General features: G+C 39.2%; 1 protein-coding gene across 1 annotated transcript in view; it reads left to right on the top strand.

Annotated features, from left to right (window-relative positions):
- The window catches only part of LOC127437636 (low-density lipoprotein receptor-related protein 5-like), a 101,151-nt gene that overhangs the window by 31,206 nt on the left and 49,508 nt on the right, over positions 1 to 20,437 (top strand). Inside the window, exons 4-8 of the mRNA XM_051692676.1 lie at positions 6,743 to 6,940; positions 11,398 to 11,594; positions 14,469 to 14,600; positions 18,427 to 18,823; positions 19,006 to 19,177. Of these exons, the coding sequence (XP_051548636.1) occupies positions 6,743 to 6,940; positions 11,398 to 11,594; positions 14,469 to 14,600; positions 18,427 to 18,823; positions 19,006 to 19,177 (1,096 nt within the window). The remainder of the gene's footprint in view (positions 1 to 6,742; positions 6,941 to 11,397; positions 11,595 to 14,468; positions 14,601 to 18,426; positions 18,824 to 19,005; positions 19,178 to 20,437) is intronic.

Here is a 20,437-nt window from a genome sequence, read left to right on the forward strand (position 1 = left end):
TCTACAGGGAGAGATTGTAGCAGGTAATTACATTTTGGAATACAATTTATTTTAATAACATTAGCCTTCCCAATCATCGATAGATGTAATGAAGCCCACCTGCCCACATCGCTCAAAACTTTTTATTAAAGGGTCAAAATTAACACTAACTAAATCAGACGAATTTGCTGGGAATATAATCCCCAAATACTTAATGCCCTATTTGGGCCACTGGAAGGCACCCTGCTGGAAAGCCGTTACTGGACAGTACGCTGTCAGAGACAAAGCTTCGGATTTAGACCAACTGACTTTATATCCTGAGAACTTGGAAAAGGAATTAATAATTCTGTGGAGGCAAGGCATAGATCTAGTAGGTTCAGAGACAAATAATAAAATATCATCTGCGTAAAGCAGAAATTTATGTGCCACACCTCCTGCCACCACCCCTGGAAAATCATCCTCCTTTCTTATCATGGCTGCTAATGGTTCCAGGGCAAGACAGAACAATAATGGGGAAAGAGGGCAACCCTGCCGGGTGCCCCTATCCAGAGTAAAATAATCTTAAATTAATCTATTTGTTTGTACCGCTGATACAGGATGTCTATAAAGTAACTTAATCCAACCAATAAATGTACTCCCGAACCCATGCATTTCCAAAATCTTAAAAAGATAATCCCATTCTACCATATCAAACGCCTTTTCGGTGTCAAGTGAGATGGCAGCGACCGGAGACCGATCATTTGCTACTGACCACATGATATTGATGAGACACCTGATGTTATCAGAAGAGCTGTGGCCCCGAATAAACCCCACCTGATCTATATGTATAAGAGATGTCATAACCTTACTTAATCAGTTAGCCAAAATTTTTGACAAAATTTTTACATCTAGTTGGATCAGGGAGATTAGACGGTAACTTTTACACTCACTTGGATCTTTGTCCTTTTTAAGAATCAGACTGATCCGGGCTTGTGTCATGGTTGGAGGAAGCTTTCCATTCTTTAATGATTCAGTATAAACTTCTAACAAAAGTGGAGCCAGTTCTGTAGCATAGGATCTAAAAAATTCTGTGGCAAAACCATCTGGCCCCAGAGCCTTGCCAGTAGGTAGGGACTTAATTACCTCGTCAAGCTCCTCCAAGGTTATCTCAGAATCAAGAGAATTTTTTTGCTCAGTCTTCAGTTTAGGAAGATCTAATGGTTCCACAAAGTTTCTAATATCTTCATCAGTAGACGAAGACGTGAAACTATAAAGATCAAGATAGAATTCTTTAAAGGCATTATTAATATCAATGGCTGAGGTAAAAATTTCACCACAGCAGATTTCACTGAGGGAATGATAGAAAGAGACTCTCTCTCTCTGCTTTAAATATCTAGCCAAAAGCTTCCCTACTTTGTCCCCCGACTCAAAGTATGACTGTCTTGCCCTGAATAACCAAAACTCCACTTTCTGCGAAAAAATAGTATTATATCTATATTTCAATCAGGTCAATTCTCTGAGGCCATCAGATGACATACGGCGCTTCAGCTCTGCCTCTGCACTTTTAATATTTCCTTCCAACTCCACGAGTTCTCGTGCTTTGGATTTTTTGATGAATGAGGCATACTGTATGATCCAACCTCTAAGAACAGCCTTAAGTGCCTCCCAAGCCACGCCCACAGTGGATACTGAGGACCAGTTGGTCTCCATATAAACACTGATTTCAGTCTTTAACATTTGTTGGAAATCAGGATTTTGCAAAAGGGATACATTAAGGCGCCAACTATATGATTTCTTTTTCTCTGTATGTGGCAACATCTCTAAACTCACCAGGGCATGATCTGAGACTAAGATGTTTCCAATTGAGCAATCAACAACAGATGAAATTAGGGATTTGGATATAATAAAAAAAATCTATTCTAGAATAAATCTTATGAACTGATGAAAAAAATGTATAGTCTCTAACAGATGGGTTCAAAAGTCTTCAAAAATCTGTAAGACCAAGATATTTACACATCCTGTGAAGCGTCAGTGTTGCTCTAGGTGGCTTACACACTTTTGCTTCACTGTGATCAAGGACTGAGTCCATCAAGAGATTAAAGTCTCCTCTCAAAATTATAAAAGTGATCTTCCGTCAATGCAAAAGTTTTTTAAGGAAAAGTGTTAATCCACAAAACAAACTCCAGCCGCTCGGCGGAGTCAATGCAAAAAGAAACAAAAATGTGCCCAGCTTCCTCCGAAAGCCAGAGTATGTACAGTGAGTCAATCCACTCAAGAAAAACACCCAATGGTTACTCACCCAATGTTTCAATAAAAGACATTGCCTGATTGGGACATGTAAATACTTTGCTGCCATCCTTGGTGTTTATTCTCAGTCTGGCCTGAAACATCAGAGCAAAAATGATCTTCCGCTGATGTAAGAGTTTCTTGCATTCCATAAACCGATCGTGTTTCTCTCTTGTCGAGTTCGCAAAGTCCGGGAACAAGAAAATATTTTAATTCTTCCAAGAAAGCTTTCCTTTGCTCCTCGCCTGGTGCAACACGAGATCTTTATCGGATGATCTCAAAAATTTGGCCAGAATCTATTGGGGCCTGTCTCCCTCAGCAGATCTGCAAGCCGGGACTCTGTGAGCTCGCTCGATTTCCAGGTTGTGGTCTGTTATGTCGAGCAGACTCGGGAAAAGCTCATCTAGGAATTTCACCATATCTCTGCCCTCTTCATGCTCAGGAATTCCAACAATTTGAATGTTATTCCTGCAGCTTCTATTCTCAAGATCTTCAAGCTTTTCAAGAACACGTTCCAAATCAACTTTGGTCGCGGGCGGATTAGCAGCCAATTCCCTCTCCGATGACTCCAAATAATCGACTCGTCTCTCAACATCCGTCACTCTTGCGACTAACTCAGAGAATTTTTCTTCCATCGCCGTAATTGATCGACGTATTACAGCGAGATCCTCCAAGTCCGCAAGTACCTTCGTCAACATCACTGACATATTGGACAGTTCACACTGGATTCCTTCTCACGCCGCGCCATCCAAATCGAGTCCCCCGTCCACAGGCCTGTCTGGGCTTTCATCTTGAACTCGTAAGTGTCTTTTAATGTCTCCAGAGCCCGAGGGTTTTGACTTCTTTGCCATGTTTACCTCAAACAGCAAATGTGTAACTGGGTGTATCGAATTTCACCGGATTATATCATGAAAATAATTTTAAAAAATTAGCAAAGTGCACAGAGCTGTCTCTCACACGTCTGCCCTTTGCATGGCGTCACCAGGAACCCTTGATCTCTGGATGGCATTTTGACACATTTGATGGATAAGGTTTAGTGGCGTGACGATAACGTAATTTTCCAAAGTGAGATATGTTATGTTTCAACACAAACAATTGCTCTTATAATAAGCTGTACATTACCTACACAAATGGCTACACATGAGCCTGTTCAACATGAACAGGATATTGTTCCTGTTAAGGAAGGCATAAACAACCCAACTACTGTAGAAATAATGCCAGTCGACATCTGTTGTGTCACTTTGCTTTTTGTCTCAAATTGTTATCAAACCCCATGGAATGGCTTTTTATTGCTTTCTAAAGATGAAATGAGCAGGCAATGATTTTTTAAATGAAAGACCAGATTCTTCATTTTTTAACCAATAAGGAGTAGTTAGGTTTTAGTAGGCCTAGTTTACAAATGCACTACCAACATACAGTATATACAACATACAGTATTTTGGGGATGAGTATTGGCAACTTCTTTACGATATGCTAAACATTGCACATTTTAAATGTAAGTTTAGTATATGACTAGTTTATGATCTGTTACTTTTCACACAAATTGACGTGACTGCTCGTATTTCTTGAAAATTTTGTGGACAAAAAGCCATTTGGCTTTTGGCCAATTGAGAAGATTTCTATTATGTACCATGACAAGTTTAGAGTTGTGTGCATGTGCTTGGTTTTGGGTGGCACATGGTGTTTGTCTCTCATATGAAGTGTTTTAAGCTAGACAGTCTCTGGCAAATATAGAGCTGATAGGGCTTGCTTTGAAAAAGTCCAGCTCTTTAAACGGTTGATTGTTGTTTAGTCTAAATCCAAATCCATGTTGCCTTACCTTGAGTGCCTTCCCAGTCAATACATAAACTGTTTTAAACTTCGTATCATGTTGTGCGTGAGTGTCTATGTCTCTGTTATTGTTTGCATGTTACACTTCTTTAACATCTGTATATTCAATCCATGTGCTTTGTTGTTTCCGATCAACTAATGGGAGCCGGATTAGTGATCAGTGACCGAAATATCAGCAAGGTTGATTAATTTTGAGATTATTGCCTTTGGGACCATAACTGTTCCTGATTGGCTGATTAACAGAAGTGGCCATTCTACCAAACATCTTGTCAATGGATAATTCACATATATATATATATATATATATATATATATATATATATATATATATATATATATATACATACACACACACACACACACACACACACACACACACAAAGTGCATTAAAAAAGTATTCAGACCCCTTCATTTTTTTCACATTTTGTTATGTTGCAGGCAGCCTAATGCTAAAATGCTTTAAATTATTTATTTATATTTTCACATCAATTCTACACTCCATACCCCATAATGACAAAGCAGAAAAACTGATTTTTGATAACTTTGCAAATGTATTTAAAAGAAAAAACTGAAATATCACATTGACGTAAGTATTCAGACACTTAACTCAGTACTTCGTTGAAGCTTCTTTGGCAGCGATTACAGCCTCAAGTCTTTTTGGGTATGATGCGACAAGCTTTGTACACCTGGATTTGGGGATTTTCTGCCATTCTTCTCTGCAGATCCTCTCAAGCTCTGTCAGGTTGGATGGGGGCCGTCAGTGGACAGCCATTTTCAGGTCTCTCCAGAGAGTTTCGATTGGTTTCAAGTCCGGGCTCTGCCTGGGCCACTCAAGGCCATTCACAGAGTTGTCCCTAAGCCACTCTTGCGTTGTCTTGGCTGTGTGCTTAGGGTCATTGTCCTGTTGGAAGGTGTACCTTCAGCCCAGTCTGAGGCCCTGAGTGCTCTGGACCAGTTTTTCATTAAGGATATCTCTGTATTTTGCTGCGTTCAGCTTTCCTTCAACCCTGACCAGTCCCCCAGTCCCTGCTGCTGAAAAACACCCCCACAGCATGATGCTACCACCACCATGCTTCACTGTTGGGATGGTATTGCGAGGGTGGTGAGCGGTGCCTGGTTTCCTCCAAATATGACACTTGGAATTGAGGCCAAACAGTTCAGTCTTTGTTTCATCAGACCAGAAAATCTTGTTTCTCATAGTCTGAGAGCCCTTTAGGTGCTTCTTTGCAAATTCCAAGTGGGCTTTTATGTGTCTTGTACTGAAGAGAGGCTTCCGTCTGGCCACTCTGCCATAATGCCCAGATCGGTGGAGTGTTGCAGTGATGGTTGTCCTTCTGCAAGTTTCTCCCATCTCCTCACACGATCTCTGGAGCTCAACCAGAGTGACCATTGGGTTCTTGGTCATCTCTCTTACCAAGGCCCTTCACCCCCGATTGCTCGGTTTGGCCGGGCGGCCAGCTCTAGGAAGAGTCCTGGTTGTTCCAGAGTTCTTACATTTAAGAATTATGGAGGCCACTGTGCTCTTGGGAACATTCAATGCACAATACTTGTTGACCCCTCTCCAAACATAGCGCTTATGGTTGTGACCATAAAGCTCTATTTTGGTCTCGTCACTCCAAATTACAGTGTGCCAGAAGCTGTGAGGCGTGTCAAGGTGTTGTCGGGCATATTGTAACCGGGCTTTTTTGTGGCATTTGTGCAGTAAAGGCTTCTTTCTGGCAACTCGACCATGCAGCTCATTTTTGTTCAAGTATCATCGTATTGTGCTCCTTGAAACAACCACAACGTCTTTTTCCAGAGCAGCCTGTATTTCTCCTGAGGTTACCTGTGGGTTTTTCTTTGTATCCCGAACAATTCTTCTGGCAGTTGTGGCTGAAATCTTTCTTGGTCTACCTGACCTTGGCTTGGTATCAAGAGATCCCCGAATTTTCCACTTATTAATAAGTGATTGAACAGTACTGACTGGCATTTTCAAGGCTTTGGATATATTTTTATATCCTTTTCCATCATTATAAAGTTCCATTACCTTGATACACAGGTCTTTTGACAGTTCTTTTCTCCTCCCCATGGCTCAGTATCTAGCCTGCTCAGGGCATCCACGTGAGAGCTAACAAACTCATTGACTATTTATACACAGACACTAATTGCAATTTAAAAAGCCACAGGTGTGGGAAATTAACCTTTAATTGCCATTTAAACCTGTGTGTGTCACCTTGTGTATCTGTAACAAGGCCAAACATTCAAGGGTATGTAAACTTTTGATCAGGGCCATTTGGGTGATTTCTGTTATCATTACGATTTAAAAAGGAGCCAAACAACTATGTGATAATAAATGATCACTATCCTTAAAAAAAAAAAAAGACAGTTTATTTGCATGATCAGTCATATTTTCAAAATCAATGCCAAAATGTAACAATTTCTGCCAGGGTATGCAGACTTTTGAGCACAACTGTATGTGTGTGTGTGTGTGTGTGTGTGTGTGTGATTAGTAAATTTTGATTAAATACTGTGTAAAATAAGTGTTAATTTAAAATTGTATTAGTGTATGATTATATTAGCATTATATTGGCCATCAGCCAACCCTGTTCTTTAGAAATCTGTATTTGCATAGGCTGTTAAAAAACCCATATCTGTCGATCACTAAACATATCTTACCTTTTTCCTCAGGTACATTTATTGGACGGACTGGGGGGAGGAGCCAAGAATAGAAAGGGCAGGCATGGATGGCAGCAATCGGCAAATCATTGTGCAGAAGCAAATTTATTGGCCAAATGGATTGACCATCGATCTCGAGGAGCAGAAACTCTACTGGGCGGATGCCAAACTCAGCTTCATCCACAGAGCCAACTTAGATGGAACTGCTCGGTCAGTTTGCTCATTCTTCCTCTCTTTCCATGTCTCACCCTTTCTTCATCTATATCTTTTGTATTTTACTCATGTTTCTTTTTTTTTTTTTTTGACTTTCGGTCATATTTTATCAAGAAAGACAGTTTAGAGGAAACTGAAAAAGAGACGGGAACAGGACGGGAACATGATCTTGGCCCGACTCGAACCCGGGTCTGCCACATGAGTACTACAGCACTTGCAATGATCAGAAACCCACACTGTGACAATCCTTGTATTTCTTTCCCTTTACAATCCAGACAAAAGCTAAAATGTACAGGAATGGGCCATGATGGTCAACAACCGACTAGTCAATTAGTGAGGTTGACTAGTTTATCAAGATTTAATTTGAACTTGTGTGAATGCCCCTTAAAAAACGGGTCTGATCAGGGTCAGGTGAAACGAAACCAGACTAATTATTGAGGGCTTCTTCAGGACCAATTAGTCAACAAGTCATTCAGACAACCCACCACCTAGTTTATTGTGAAAATGTATAGTTTTGCACATTCCCAAAATGGTACAGCATTTGTGGCCCAATCCAAACTGAAGATCCGGCTCCAGCACAAACACTCCCTGCACATAGGCCCAGCTTGAAACCCCCTCTCAACTTCCTCTCACTCTAAACTCGAGATGACCCCCTTGCCTTATACCATGGTAACCCGATCTCGCCTGGCATTATGCTTATGATTCAGGCCCCCAAGCCAAAGGGTTACATATCCTTTTGTGCATGTAGGATTTCATAGCAACTTCAATAAAGAAAGGTATGTCGGATCCTCTCCTATGTTGCTATTTGCAGGGTCAGCATACAGTCTGACCAGGCCTGTAGTCCAGAAAACGTCTCTGATATTGGATACATTTTGTAAAATGGATTGAAAGAAAATAAAATTGGAGATCAAGAAGGCCTTCTGGCATGTCTCCCTTTGGCAAGAATTTGAAGTCTTGTGTATTCACTTTGTCTATGTTTTCCATGTGGTCTGCTCAGCCTGATTGGAAAGAAAAATCTATGTAATGTCTGGAATGAAAAAGCCATAAGCCAGTGGTAACCAGATACTTAATCTCACAGATCATATGGACAAATTGCTGGTGCTTAGTTTAATTAGTGGTGTTTATGAAGATGAGCAGCACTATTACTATGCTCATACTTAGGGTTTTTGCATAATCCCTAATTGTAAGAATTACACTTTGATACCTCCCCTGCACCATTTGTGCAATCTACATGAATGATATTTCAAATCATGCGGCTTGTTAAGGTGTATTATTTCTTTAAATGATTAAAATGATTTTATCCATCAATGACTTGGTGGATAAAATGAGCAGAAAACATCCAATAGACTTACATTAAAGGATGGACCTGAGCCATATCTAGGGACCAGAATATCATAGAGACTTGAAGATGAGACTCATGTGACTTCAACCAGTAAGCAAATAACAAGAACATCCTAACAACCGTATAGCAGCAATTTGGCAGCCACCCACAACACCCTGTCATTGTGAAGGTGACTTTTGAACCGGCATTTTTGAACATGAATTAAATAAATACTTTGTAATAAGGGTGGGCAATACACCTGTTGAAACAAAATACCAGTTGAGATGTGTCAACCTGTACAAATTGTTGAGTATTGAAATATCACTGCAAGGTACAGAAAGCGTGTTCTAATGACAGGTTGCGTTACAAATAGTTATTACCAACTACTCGGACAGATCTATTTTTATCATCGGTGACTTTTGTGATATTTTGCATTAAAAAGTGGCTGAAGTTTTGCTTGGATTGAAAAACGGTGCAGAGGAGATAACATATTTATAAGATACTGATAAATAGAGGTGGGTAAAAATATTGTTTTTCCGATGCATCGCAATCTTCATTTGAAATATCTCGATATCAATTCTTAAATCCCTGGATCGATCTTTCACTCAATGCGCAACCCTCCACTACAATGAGATGTCACTTGCATTTGCAACCAAATTTCGCACTATACGACTAAAGTGACTAAAGTTTCACTCACCATTATTTGTGTAGTTTAGTCGTGAAGTGTTCAGCAGCGAGATCCTTTCACAGCGTGTTGAGAGTAAAAGTCGTTCTGTGTAACGTGTGTTCAAGGACGAGATCCACACAACACATTTGTCATTGAAAACTGTCTCTTTAAATACCCTTTCTGTTCTTTACAGTCAAAGCTACAAAAAAACATTTAATTCTAATCATTCATCGCAAAGATAAGGTACAGCCATTTGAGTCCAATTTAACAATAAATATGTAACAGAAATAATAAATGAAATATAATATCTTATTTATTGATTGAATACATTAATTTGTTCATTTTTAAAAAGCCAAAATATGATCAAAATGTTGAAAAATTAGTAAAATATAATTAGTAAAATTAATATTTTCCTAATGAACCTAGATAAAAGGTCCCCTGTATAATTAACAGCATTAGCTGGGAGAGAATGTCTTTTAATTGTTTCTTTGGAATTTTAGAATTTAGGCCACAGCCACACTAATCCATTTTCGTTTGAAATGTACTAATTTTGCTACATTAACGCCTCTCATCCCCACTTGTCTGCCATTTTCCTCCATCAAAAACAAAGCGATTTGAAAATGCTCTCCATTACCGCATACTTTGGAAAACGATTACTTTAGGAAACTTAAAGATGTTTTCAAAGGATAACGAACGAGGGTGGAAAGTATTTTTCCAAAGTGTTACTTAAGTAATATAATTTGCTTTGATTATTCTTTACCCGTATTTCCCCAAGCTGTATTGTGATACCTGAAAAACAACGGAGAACAACTACTGTAATTCTCCCGAGAAAGAAAAGCCTCAACTGAATCAGATTTGAGTAATTGCAGTTGTTGTACAGCTGTGAATCAGTGGTGCACAACTTTTTTCAGGCCTCGTAATGACACATGTGGCATTAAGCCATTAATTTATGATTCTGCTGCCCTCACACGGAATTGGCTAAAGAACAGACGCTTTAGTGTTTCTGCTTTCACGGCTTTGCAAAAATTTGTTATCGCTTCTTTTTAAACGTTAACTTTCGTTTGTTTTTAAAACAAAAAGCCCTGGTTCTCGCGTTTGTTGTTCCAGACACCTCTGTTCAATAGGCGATTCAGTTTGCTGGCTTCAAACATTTGTGCTACTACCAAGAGTATGTCAAAAGCTGTGAAAAATCTGGTTGTAATTACATTTTTAGAGCACTGCCCCCCATTCCACTGTTCGTCACAAGCTATTAAATAAAGAGAGGTGAACAACATGTTAACTCCAACTCTATGTACACTCACATCTCACGCACACCAGCTCCCCCCTACCCCCCACCCGTCCAGGAAAATGTATCCCCTCTCAACTCACTACAGCTTTGTGATTGATGAGTGGCGCTTCTCCGAATAGTGCCGCCTTACAGTTCTGAACACTCACGCAGCGGCCCGGCTTTGATCCGCTCACATTTATTTACGTCCGCTGTAAACCCGTTGCGCCGTTTGAGGAGGCCGTTGTTTGTCTGGCCTTGCTCAACGGTTGTGGCTCAGATGGACTCTTGCTCTCAGAGGAACTACACTTAATAAGGGCAGCTGTAGAGCACAGGGGTGACTCCCTACTAACGACCGAAACAGATGCAGGATTACAGGTTGATGACAGCCTGATTTGTTTAATTCAACCACCCCCCACCCCCTTGGACAGAAGTCATACAGCCCTCAGAAGAGAGAGGGTTTGGTTTCGCATGAGCTCCAGATTTCCTGAAGGGTTTAAAAAAGACCTCAGTCTGTGGTTGATGTTGTTGGTTTGTTGTTTGGTCTTAAAATTGCTTTCTCTATGCCTTTTGGAAGAAGTAATGCCAGCAGGTCACTTGTGTCTTTGAAATGAAGACATGTAGGAAGACCTGAGCACCCAAACTCAGTGGATGTTGACCTGAAAATGAGTCTCAGGTCTGCTCTGGTAGCGTCACTGACAGCAAGGAAGAGGGTGCTGAATGCAAATAATAAAATGCAACTAACAATATAATTGTGTGCGGTTAGAATAGCAAAATAAGTAGGTTCATCAAATTTTAAAAGGGAGGAGAAAACGTTTCCCATATATTGTGTTGTTGACTTCAAAGGCCATACTTCTTTCTGGCTCTGAGCGAAGAATGAAGAAGCACTTCGCCGTGAATGTGCTGGGGCCTTAACACACGACCAGACTACATTAAATATATGTTAACTTGCAAAATGGATTAACTTAAATACATTTAAAAAATAATTAATGAAAGACGTTGTATGATGAACAATTTTGGTATTGTGTTGGGCCACCACTTGATGTCCAAGTCTTGATCCTGAAGAAAAACCTGTTGAGAACCATTGCCCTAACTTGTATTAACTGGAATTACAGTGTATCCCATTTGAAAATTTCTGATGCAGACTGATTGGATTCATAAAGCATCCTGACTGGAAAGTGTGTGTGTGTTTACACCTACAGGGAGGCTGTTGTGGAGGGATCCCTCACCCATCCTTTCGCCCTCACTCTTTACGATGAAACGCTCTACTGGACCGACTGGCAGACCCGCTCCATCCACGCCTGCAACAAGCGCACCGGAGAGAACCGAAGAGAAATTCTTAGTGGCATTTACTCGCCGATGGATATCCAGGTCCTGGGCCAAGAGAGGCAGCCCAACAGTGAGTTCCCAGCAAAGCAGAACACATCTCAACATTACTTGTTTACCCAGAACTTATAGACTTTTGTCAGATTTGGTGTCATATTTAATTGAAAACAAATGGCTGTAAAGGATTTAAGTACAGTCCTTTGTCCATGTCTTAAAGGAATATTTCACCCCAAAAAAAGACAATTTTGACATGATTTACTCCCCCTCTTGTCATTCCAAATTACCGTTATGACATCAAACTTGGCACAATGCGTCTTGACGCACTATATTTGGTTCTCATATGGGTGCGGAGGTATTGTAAGGGGTGCGTGGAAGACTGCCCCATTCTCAAATCGTATTCACTTTCACACATTAAAAAAATGACAAAAACTGAGAACAACTGATTTAGGTGTATACAATTTTGGAATTATTTCTTCGTTATACAGCAAATAACAAATTCAGTTTTGCTCCTTTCCTCACACAAATTTATCGTATGGCTTCAGAAGGCTTGGAATATAGTGCACATGTTGTATGTGATGTGAATGATGTGAGGATGAATAAATGGTAACAGAATTATCATTTTTGGCTGAACTATTCCTTGCAAATTGTCTAGGATATGTGTAAAAAAAAAAACCTTTTTCCAATGTTTTACCAAAGTTTTTGTTCACTGGAAATTTGTGCAACAGATTATGCAACAGATTGTTCTTTTATCCCTCACAGCATTGTGTACATTTGTGTGAAATTAAATATGCCATGTGCTCTGACTAAGGTCTTTTCTCAAGTTTTTGTTTTATGAGGTGTTTAAAAGAGCAAATGCAGTTTGGTGTAGAGGCATTTGTTCTATGTTTCCCCCAGAGGACCAAGTTCTCGCACAAGGTCGAGATACAATTCCAATGTTCACATTCCAGGTTAAATTTTTGGGGTTCTTTCAGGACTCACTGTTCTGTCTCTTTGTTAAAGTTGAGGCCTTGAAGCAGTGAAGCAATCCTGGGAGAATAGTTCGCAGGGAATTACATTTTTCAAGTGTCCAGCATTCCACTCTGAACAAATAAACACAGCTCCTCAGTGGAGACAGGGAACAGTCCCAGCACGAACCAACCCCCACTTTAGTCTGTGTGTGGGTGTGTATGTTTGTGAGGATGTGGGTGTGGGTTACTTTGAATCATTTAATAGCCTGCAAACACAACTAGGTAAGTGTTTGTTGTGATGGTGGTAAGATATTAAAAATTTGATTTGAAATTCATCCCAGCATTTCCTACAGCATTCTGTTTTTTGCTAAATATTTTAATGTCCTTTTTAATTTTAATACCATTTATTACAAAAATCAACTGGTCCTCCATGTTGTCGTAGTAATAACTAGTCAGTAATTGATTGAAGTCTCATGAAGCTTATTTCATAGATGGTTAAGTACACCCAAAACATTAAAAGGTCTTGATTCATATAGAGTCGGACATGAATGAAAGTTATGATGACATGCAGTTTAAAATCTAACTTTTATTGTATAACCTTTCTTCTGTGGTTTAAATAGTATAATCATACACTGTAATGTCTTATTTCACTTTGGCATCCAAGTCTGCCTATATAGATATTTTGTTTTCTCATGTGTCCTTGAACTGTGGACTAATCAGACAATGTGCTGAGCAGACGACACATCTGCAAGCAGGACGAAGGTGGGAGTAACTGGTGTTGGGTCAGGGCCGTCTGTGTTTTCCTGACATAACAGCTGCGTTTGCAGCGAGGCCTTGGCTACGGGGAGCCGAGCGTGACCTGGTGGAAATGGAAAAACCTGTCACAGGATATAAAATATTTTTGCTGCCATCTGCTATTGTTCAAGTGTTGCTGTTTAGTTGGGGAACCGAGCAACACTCATGTTTTTCCTTTAATCTATCAACTCATAGGTGAGAGTAAGATCATGACCTTGTGGGCCTAAGTAGTCATATGAGCAAAATCTCAAGGGAAACAAACAATGTAAAAAATAATGTTTCCAAAAATAACATCATGAAGTGCCCAGGATTCAAATGAACATTTTGCCCTATTGAGAAAATTTAAAATGTACTGCCCAGGAAACTATTGTGTATTTTGCATTAGAATTGATTTATTGTCCCTAGGTCAGTGTTACTGTAAAACTGTACCTGTCATATTTCAGTTAAAAGACACTTAATGACGCACAAGTCGCGACAGATGTTTTCTTTTATCGACTGTTTGTTTCACTTTGATTTGAATTGCAATTTAAAATTCAATTTGATGTAAACTATGTATTGTGTTGCAGTTTTAATAAATTTACAAGCCACTTTTTACTGTCATTGTACTTGGCGAGAGGTATTTTGGACCTTAAAGGCACAGTTCACCCAAATGTAAAATTTGGTCATCATTTGCTCCACTTCAAGTCATTCCAAACCTATATTACTTTTTTCCTCTGGAACACAGAAGGCGATATTAGGCAGGATGTTAGCCTCAGTCACCATCCAATTTCATAGTTTTGAAAAAAAAAAAAGATGCAATGGCAGTGAATGGAGATTGAGACTAACATAGTGCCTTACATCTCCATCTGCGTTCCACAGAAGGAAAAAAAAGTCAGATGGGTTTGGAATGACATGAGGGTGAGTAAGTGATGACAGAATTTTCATTTTAAAAGTGCCATAGTATCTTTCTAAATAGCACAAGTTGCATTCAAGCTATGGTTATTTATATACCAAGCCTGAATTTATAATAAAATTCAGTGCCATGACACATTGAACACATTGAACTTTCTTTAAAAAAGGTGAGAATATGATGAAACTTCCACACATTTTTAAGACACACTGTTAGTTTTCTAGTCATTTTTTAACCATGAGGTCCTATCTCTTAAAGTAAAGTGCAATAAACAACACTTTTATAGCTTTCCTCTTTCCCTCTCATTGCGCCACAGTTCAAACTCCATGCAGTGAAGGAAACGGAGGCTGTTCCCACCTGTGTCTTCTCTCCCCCGTTCCACCCTTCTACAGCTGTGCCTGTCCGACTGGAGTTAAACTTAAAGAGGACGGAAAGACCTGTCGGCCAGGTAACAACTGGAACACTTCTGTGATGAAAACTCATAAAAGTTACTTAGTTATTCAGATGTAAAAGACTTCTGTATAATGAAATATATTGTTTTCAGGGGCCGGTAGAGGCTTAGATCTACAGAGAGGTAGATAGAAGATTATATTGACTTGGATGGAATGCAATCAATGAAGAGGAGGGATAGTTAGCGTTGTATTTTTTATTATGATGTTCCAACTCTTGGGCATAAAATTAGATTTTTATTAACTTTGGCCATAAGCTGGTTTTGTTGTATTGCCATACACTGCCTGTCTATAAAACATTTGCATGCCTCTCCGTGCAAAAGACCATGACAGAGACTAATGTTTGACAGATTGCGGTTCCTTTGAGTTCATAATTTAGCCCAAATCATTCTCTTGAAATTCAGCCATGATGAATCATAACCTTCTTCCAACATCTGACACATTCCCTCTTTTTTTCTGACTCTCACATGAGAGAAAGAGTTAGCAGACCTGTTTGGGGCTTGGATTGCTTTTGGAAGGTCAACATTTTGAGGCAAAGCATGTCAGACCAAATTTTGTCTATTTAGGTCCAGAGCTGTCTTTCAGAGGGAAACCTGCTTGTTTGAATTGCCAGGGTTGAAAAGCATTCCCTCGTCTCCATACTCCTTCAGCATACCCCTTTTGCTCCTTGTAGAGTATTGGTCCCCACTCTTATGGAAATCCTGGAAATATAAGTGAATTTTAAAGGAATAGTTCTGTAATTCAAACCTGAATTACTTTTTTTTTTCCTCCATGGAACACAAAAGGTGAATTTAAAAAAGAAAAAGTGTTCACAGGATTTATTGGGTTTTATTAGTCATAATTACAGTGAATAGGGACTCTGTTCTGTCAAGCTTGAAAAAGGACCATAAAACCCACAGTGAAAGTAATCAAATTTGTGCGATGAACAGTCTGTATTTCTTCTCAAATCAAATCAAAATGGCTGTATGTTATAGAGAGGCCTCATAATCTTAACCTAAGACTTTTTCTAAATCTTAAGTCATGGAAATTACTATATGAATATACTGTACATTTGTCTACTTCTGTATTAAATATTTAATCGACTAGGCATTGTACTAGAGTAAAACTTGCTTACAAGCCACAGTGATGTCTGATTTGTGAGTGAATCATTCTTTTGAGTCAGTTCTGTTCAATGAATTGGTGAGTCAGTGAGTCAAACCCTTTCACAAATTGATTAAAATAATTAAATAGCTAATTGGTCCATTTGAATGATTTTGAATAATATTAACATTTTTTAATTAAAAGACTCGAATGGCATGAAAAAGTGTACGAACCCTGTAAATTGTAGCAAAATAAATTAAGATCAATGGTAAAATTAAATGAAAAGTTGTGGGAATCTTGTAAAATGTAGTAAATTAAATTAAGATCAGTGGTAACATTCAATTAAAAAATTGTGGAAACCCTGCAAATTGTCTTAAATGTATAGTAAAATAAATTAAGATCAATGGTAAAATTCACATAAAAAATTATAGGATTCCTAAATTATAGTAAAATTAATTAAGGACAACAGTGAGCTCTAATTGTTTTTCAATAAAACGGCAATGAAAGACAAAAAATGACTTTTCCCAAAGTCTTTCTTTCACAAAGCAAAATAAATGCATTTCACTTATTTAAACTGAGTGTAATTGTTTTGTACCGTCTTGCAGACAAAATACATTAAACCTTAAGGGCTACTCTTAAATGAAGCCCCCAGGCTCGCTTGAGTTTTTTCCCCAGCCTTTCCAGAACACAATCGCGTATTGTATCTGTGCACCCAGCCTGTTAACAACAGACTGCTCTTATTAGAAAAAAATACATTCACCCCTTCCAAAGTTGCTCAGCCTTTCTACTTAAATTTATAACTCCTTCAAATTTGAGGCAGTGTATTCCCAGGCCACGAAACAATGAGATGTATTCTTCAAGCCCCCATTCCAATGACACAATTGAAACATAGCTGTCCAGTGTTGCGTTAATGAAGGAGAGGGGAAGTCGTCTGGCCAGATGAAACATGGAGCATATTTCCAATGACCAGAGGATTAAGCAACCCTCTTGAAAAGTTGACAGCCAATCAGAATACTAAAACAATACCCCGTTGTATTGGCCTTTGATTAGCAGCAAGACAAGGGAAGGGAGAATTTGGCAAAGGTCAGACAGGGGAACTGATTAACATGAGCAAATGTCCACACCTCTCACGCTTGTTTAGGTTGGGTGGCTAAATTGAATGCATTTGTTTCAATTTTGTTAAATGTCCGCTCACTTTGATAAAATGCGAGGCAGGCTGAAGGACAAATTAAAACCAAAAGTAGCAAAGAAAACTCAAGAAACCCTAGATCAGCTGTTTTTTTTCTCTATTATTGGTGTCAGTGTTGATGGATGTCACTACTTATTGGATGCCGTGGACTGCAGCTGGTGTTGTGGGTACTGAAGCGTGCTCTGTTACAAAGAGAGATTAAATAAGGACAAGGTTGGACCTAATTGCTTCCACAGATTGGGTCTAGACAGATTCTGTAGTTGGTATTTAGACCTGGCATGTGGTTGTTGTAATGGAGCAATGTGATCTTGCAATGCACCTTGTATGACAACTGAGCAATTCATGCTACTAATTGCTACTGTCAGACAAACATTTTTAAAGCTGAATGTATGCCTTATGTGTAGTAATAGTATTAAAGTGATAGTTTACACATAAATGAAAATTCTGTAATCATATACTCACCCTCATCGTTTGTCGTTCCAAACCTGTATGACTTTCTTTCTTCCATGAATCACAAAGGAGTATTTTTGAAGAATGTTCTCTCTGCTTTCTTCTATACAATGAAAATGAATGGGGACCAAAGGCTGTTAAATGTTTTTGCTTATTAAAAAAGTTTGACACATAAAGACATGAAGAGCTTGCGCATCGTAACTGCCTGGTCACGGTCCTGCACACAACAATGCACGAAAATTTGTTTGGATTAAATTCAAGAATGTTCATAATAGAGAAAAACAGACTAAAAGTAACAAAACAGAAGATAAACATCTTCGATGTGAAGCGCCACGCCAGCAAACAAACTTCCAGTATTCAGGACGATGGGTGTCTGTATAGAGTCCAAAACCACAAGTACTACTGGAACTGATGGGATGAGTAAGAGCCAGCTAAAATCTTACTGAGTAAACCTTAAAGCTCCAAAAAGGATAAAAAAGCACCATAAAGCATCATGAAAGTTACCATACAACTTCTCCACTATGTTCCAAGTCTGAAGCCATACGATAGCTTTGTGTGAGGAACAGACTGAAATTTAAGACATGACTAAAAATCATGCTTGTTAGGCATGGTCAACGTTTGCTTTCATTGTATGGTAAAGAGCAGCTTGGATTGCCCCTTTTGTGTACCACAGAAGAAAGAAAGTCATACTGGTTATGAAAGATATAAAGTGAGTAAATGCTGGCAGAATTTTCATTTTTGGGTAAACTATCCCTTTAATACACATCTTTGTAGAAACTTCAAGTCCTAATTGGAGTGGACAGTATAGGTCAACGGTCACAGCGTTTGTGGATCTTCTACATTGTCTCCACTAATTCATCTGTCATAACAATAGAATAAACAATGAGAGCAGATGACTCAATATAACGGCAATCATTTTCAACAGCATATGAAAAAAGACCTAACCAGCCTAACCCTAAAATAAAAACTGTCATCATTTACTCACCCTCAACACAAAAGGAAATGTTAGGCAGAATGTTAACCCACTTGTCGTTTTACCGTACAATGATTGTGAATGGTGACTGATTTTGTCAGTGGATGTACTGACCCATTAATCTCATTCTCAGGGGCAGAACAAGTTCTTTTACTTGCTCGTCGCACCGACCTCCGCCGGATCTCTCTGGACTTGCCTGACTTCACAGATATTGTCCTACAAGTCAATGACATACGCCATGCAATCGCCATCGACTATGACCCGGTGGAAGGCTACGTCTACTGGACAGACGATGAGGTCAGGGCCATCCGCTGCGCTCGTATTGATGGCAGCGATGCCCAGACGCTTGTCACCAATGAGGTCAACCATCCTGATGGAATTGCTGTGGATTGGGTGGCACGCAACCTCTACTGGACGGACACGGGAACCGACCGCATCGAGGTGACCAGACTAAATGGTACTTCTCGGCGTGTCCTCATATCAGAGAACCTGGATGAACCGAGAGCCATCGTGTTGGATCCCGTGAATGGGTACATGCATTTACGTGTTTCAAATGTTAATTTTGGAATGTCAATTTTGTACATAGTGAATAACTGACTCTTTTGAACTAGAGCTTGAAACTAAAATCCTTATCAAAAATACCTATAGATCTTACTTATTTAAATGAAAGACATTCAAAGTCATTTTTGGATCACCTCATTCTATCATGCAGGTACATGTACTGGACAGACTGGGGGGAGATTCCCAAAATTGAACGAGCAAACCTGGACGGCACAGACCGCGTTGTTCTGTTGAACACCTCCCTTGGCTGGCCCAACGGTTTAGCCATTGACTGCGTTGCAGGAAAGCTTTACTGGGGTGACGCCAAAACGGATAAAATTGAGGTAGGTCAGACCTCAAGTTCTGCTTCAGGGGAAAGGCGAAATTTGATGCTTTCTCATATGATTTCCCTTCTCTACAAAACACTAACATAACTACTGTATACAGTATTGTGCAAAGGTTGTAGGCACTTGGGGAAAATGTTGCATAGTGAGGATGTCTTCAAAAATAATGCCATAAATAGTTTTCATTTATCAATTAACGTCATCAAAGTCCAGTAAACATAAAAAAGCTAAATCAATATTTGGTGTGACCACCTTTGCCTTCAAAACAGCACCAGTTCTCCTAGGTACACCTGGACACAGTTTTTCTTGGTTGTTGGCAGATAGGGTGTTCTAAGCTTCTTGGAGAATTTGCCACAGTTCTTCTATCTGTTTCGGCTGTCTCAATTGCTTCTGTCTCTTCTTGTAATCCCAGACTGACTCAATATTCAGTGGGGGGCTCTGTGGGGACCATGCCATCTGTTGCTGGGCTCCATGTTATTCTATTCTATTCTATTTGCAAAAGAAATGTATGGGTGTCTAAAATGTATATTTCCTATTGACACACTAAAGCTGATAATATAAATAACCATCTTAAGACAAATTATTTTGTGAAGCATCATATGTGCCTAAGACTATTGTATAGTACTGTATATACATAACTATAAATTACACTGTAGGAGTAACATTGAAGATGTGCTGCTCTTTAAGCCTCAACATTGAGGTCTTGGTCTCAGTTGAGACTAACTGAGACTCAGTTGAGGCTTTGGTGCTTATTGAATAGTTTTGAATATGTGGAATAATGAAGAAGGACATCAGGAGTGGCATTGAATCTCAGAAGCTCTGTGTTCTTAATGGAATAGTTCACCCAAAAATGAAAATTTGCTGATAATTTACTCACCCTCAGGCCATCCATGATATATTCTTTCTTCATCAAAACAGAATTTAAGATTTTTAGGATTTCATTTCAGGCCTCCTCTTTAAACAATGCAAGTGAATGTACTCGGTCCAAAATGCATATTTAGGGTGCATCAAAATAATCCACATGACTCCAGTCGACAAATTCTTCTGAACCCAAACAATTGATTATTTTTAGAAGCAAAACAATACTTATATACTTTTTAACTACAAATGTTTGCTTCCGTACATCTCTGTGACTTGCGCTCATGAGAGGGATGACATTAGTCATTAGTAAGGTCACGCATGGAGGAGGAGGCAGGAAACGTGTCATTGTTTACAAGAGAAGGAGCGCTGTACAAAAGTTAAATTGTCTTTGCAGTAGAT

Source organism: Myxocyprinus asiaticus, chromosome 48 (assembly GCF_019703515.2).
Source record: "Myxocyprinus asiaticus isolate MX2 ecotype Aquarium Trade chromosome 48, UBuf_Myxa_2, whole genome shotgun sequence".
Classification (NCBI taxonomy): domain Eukaryota; kingdom Metazoa; phylum Chordata; class Actinopteri; order Cypriniformes; family Catostomidae; genus Myxocyprinus; species Myxocyprinus asiaticus.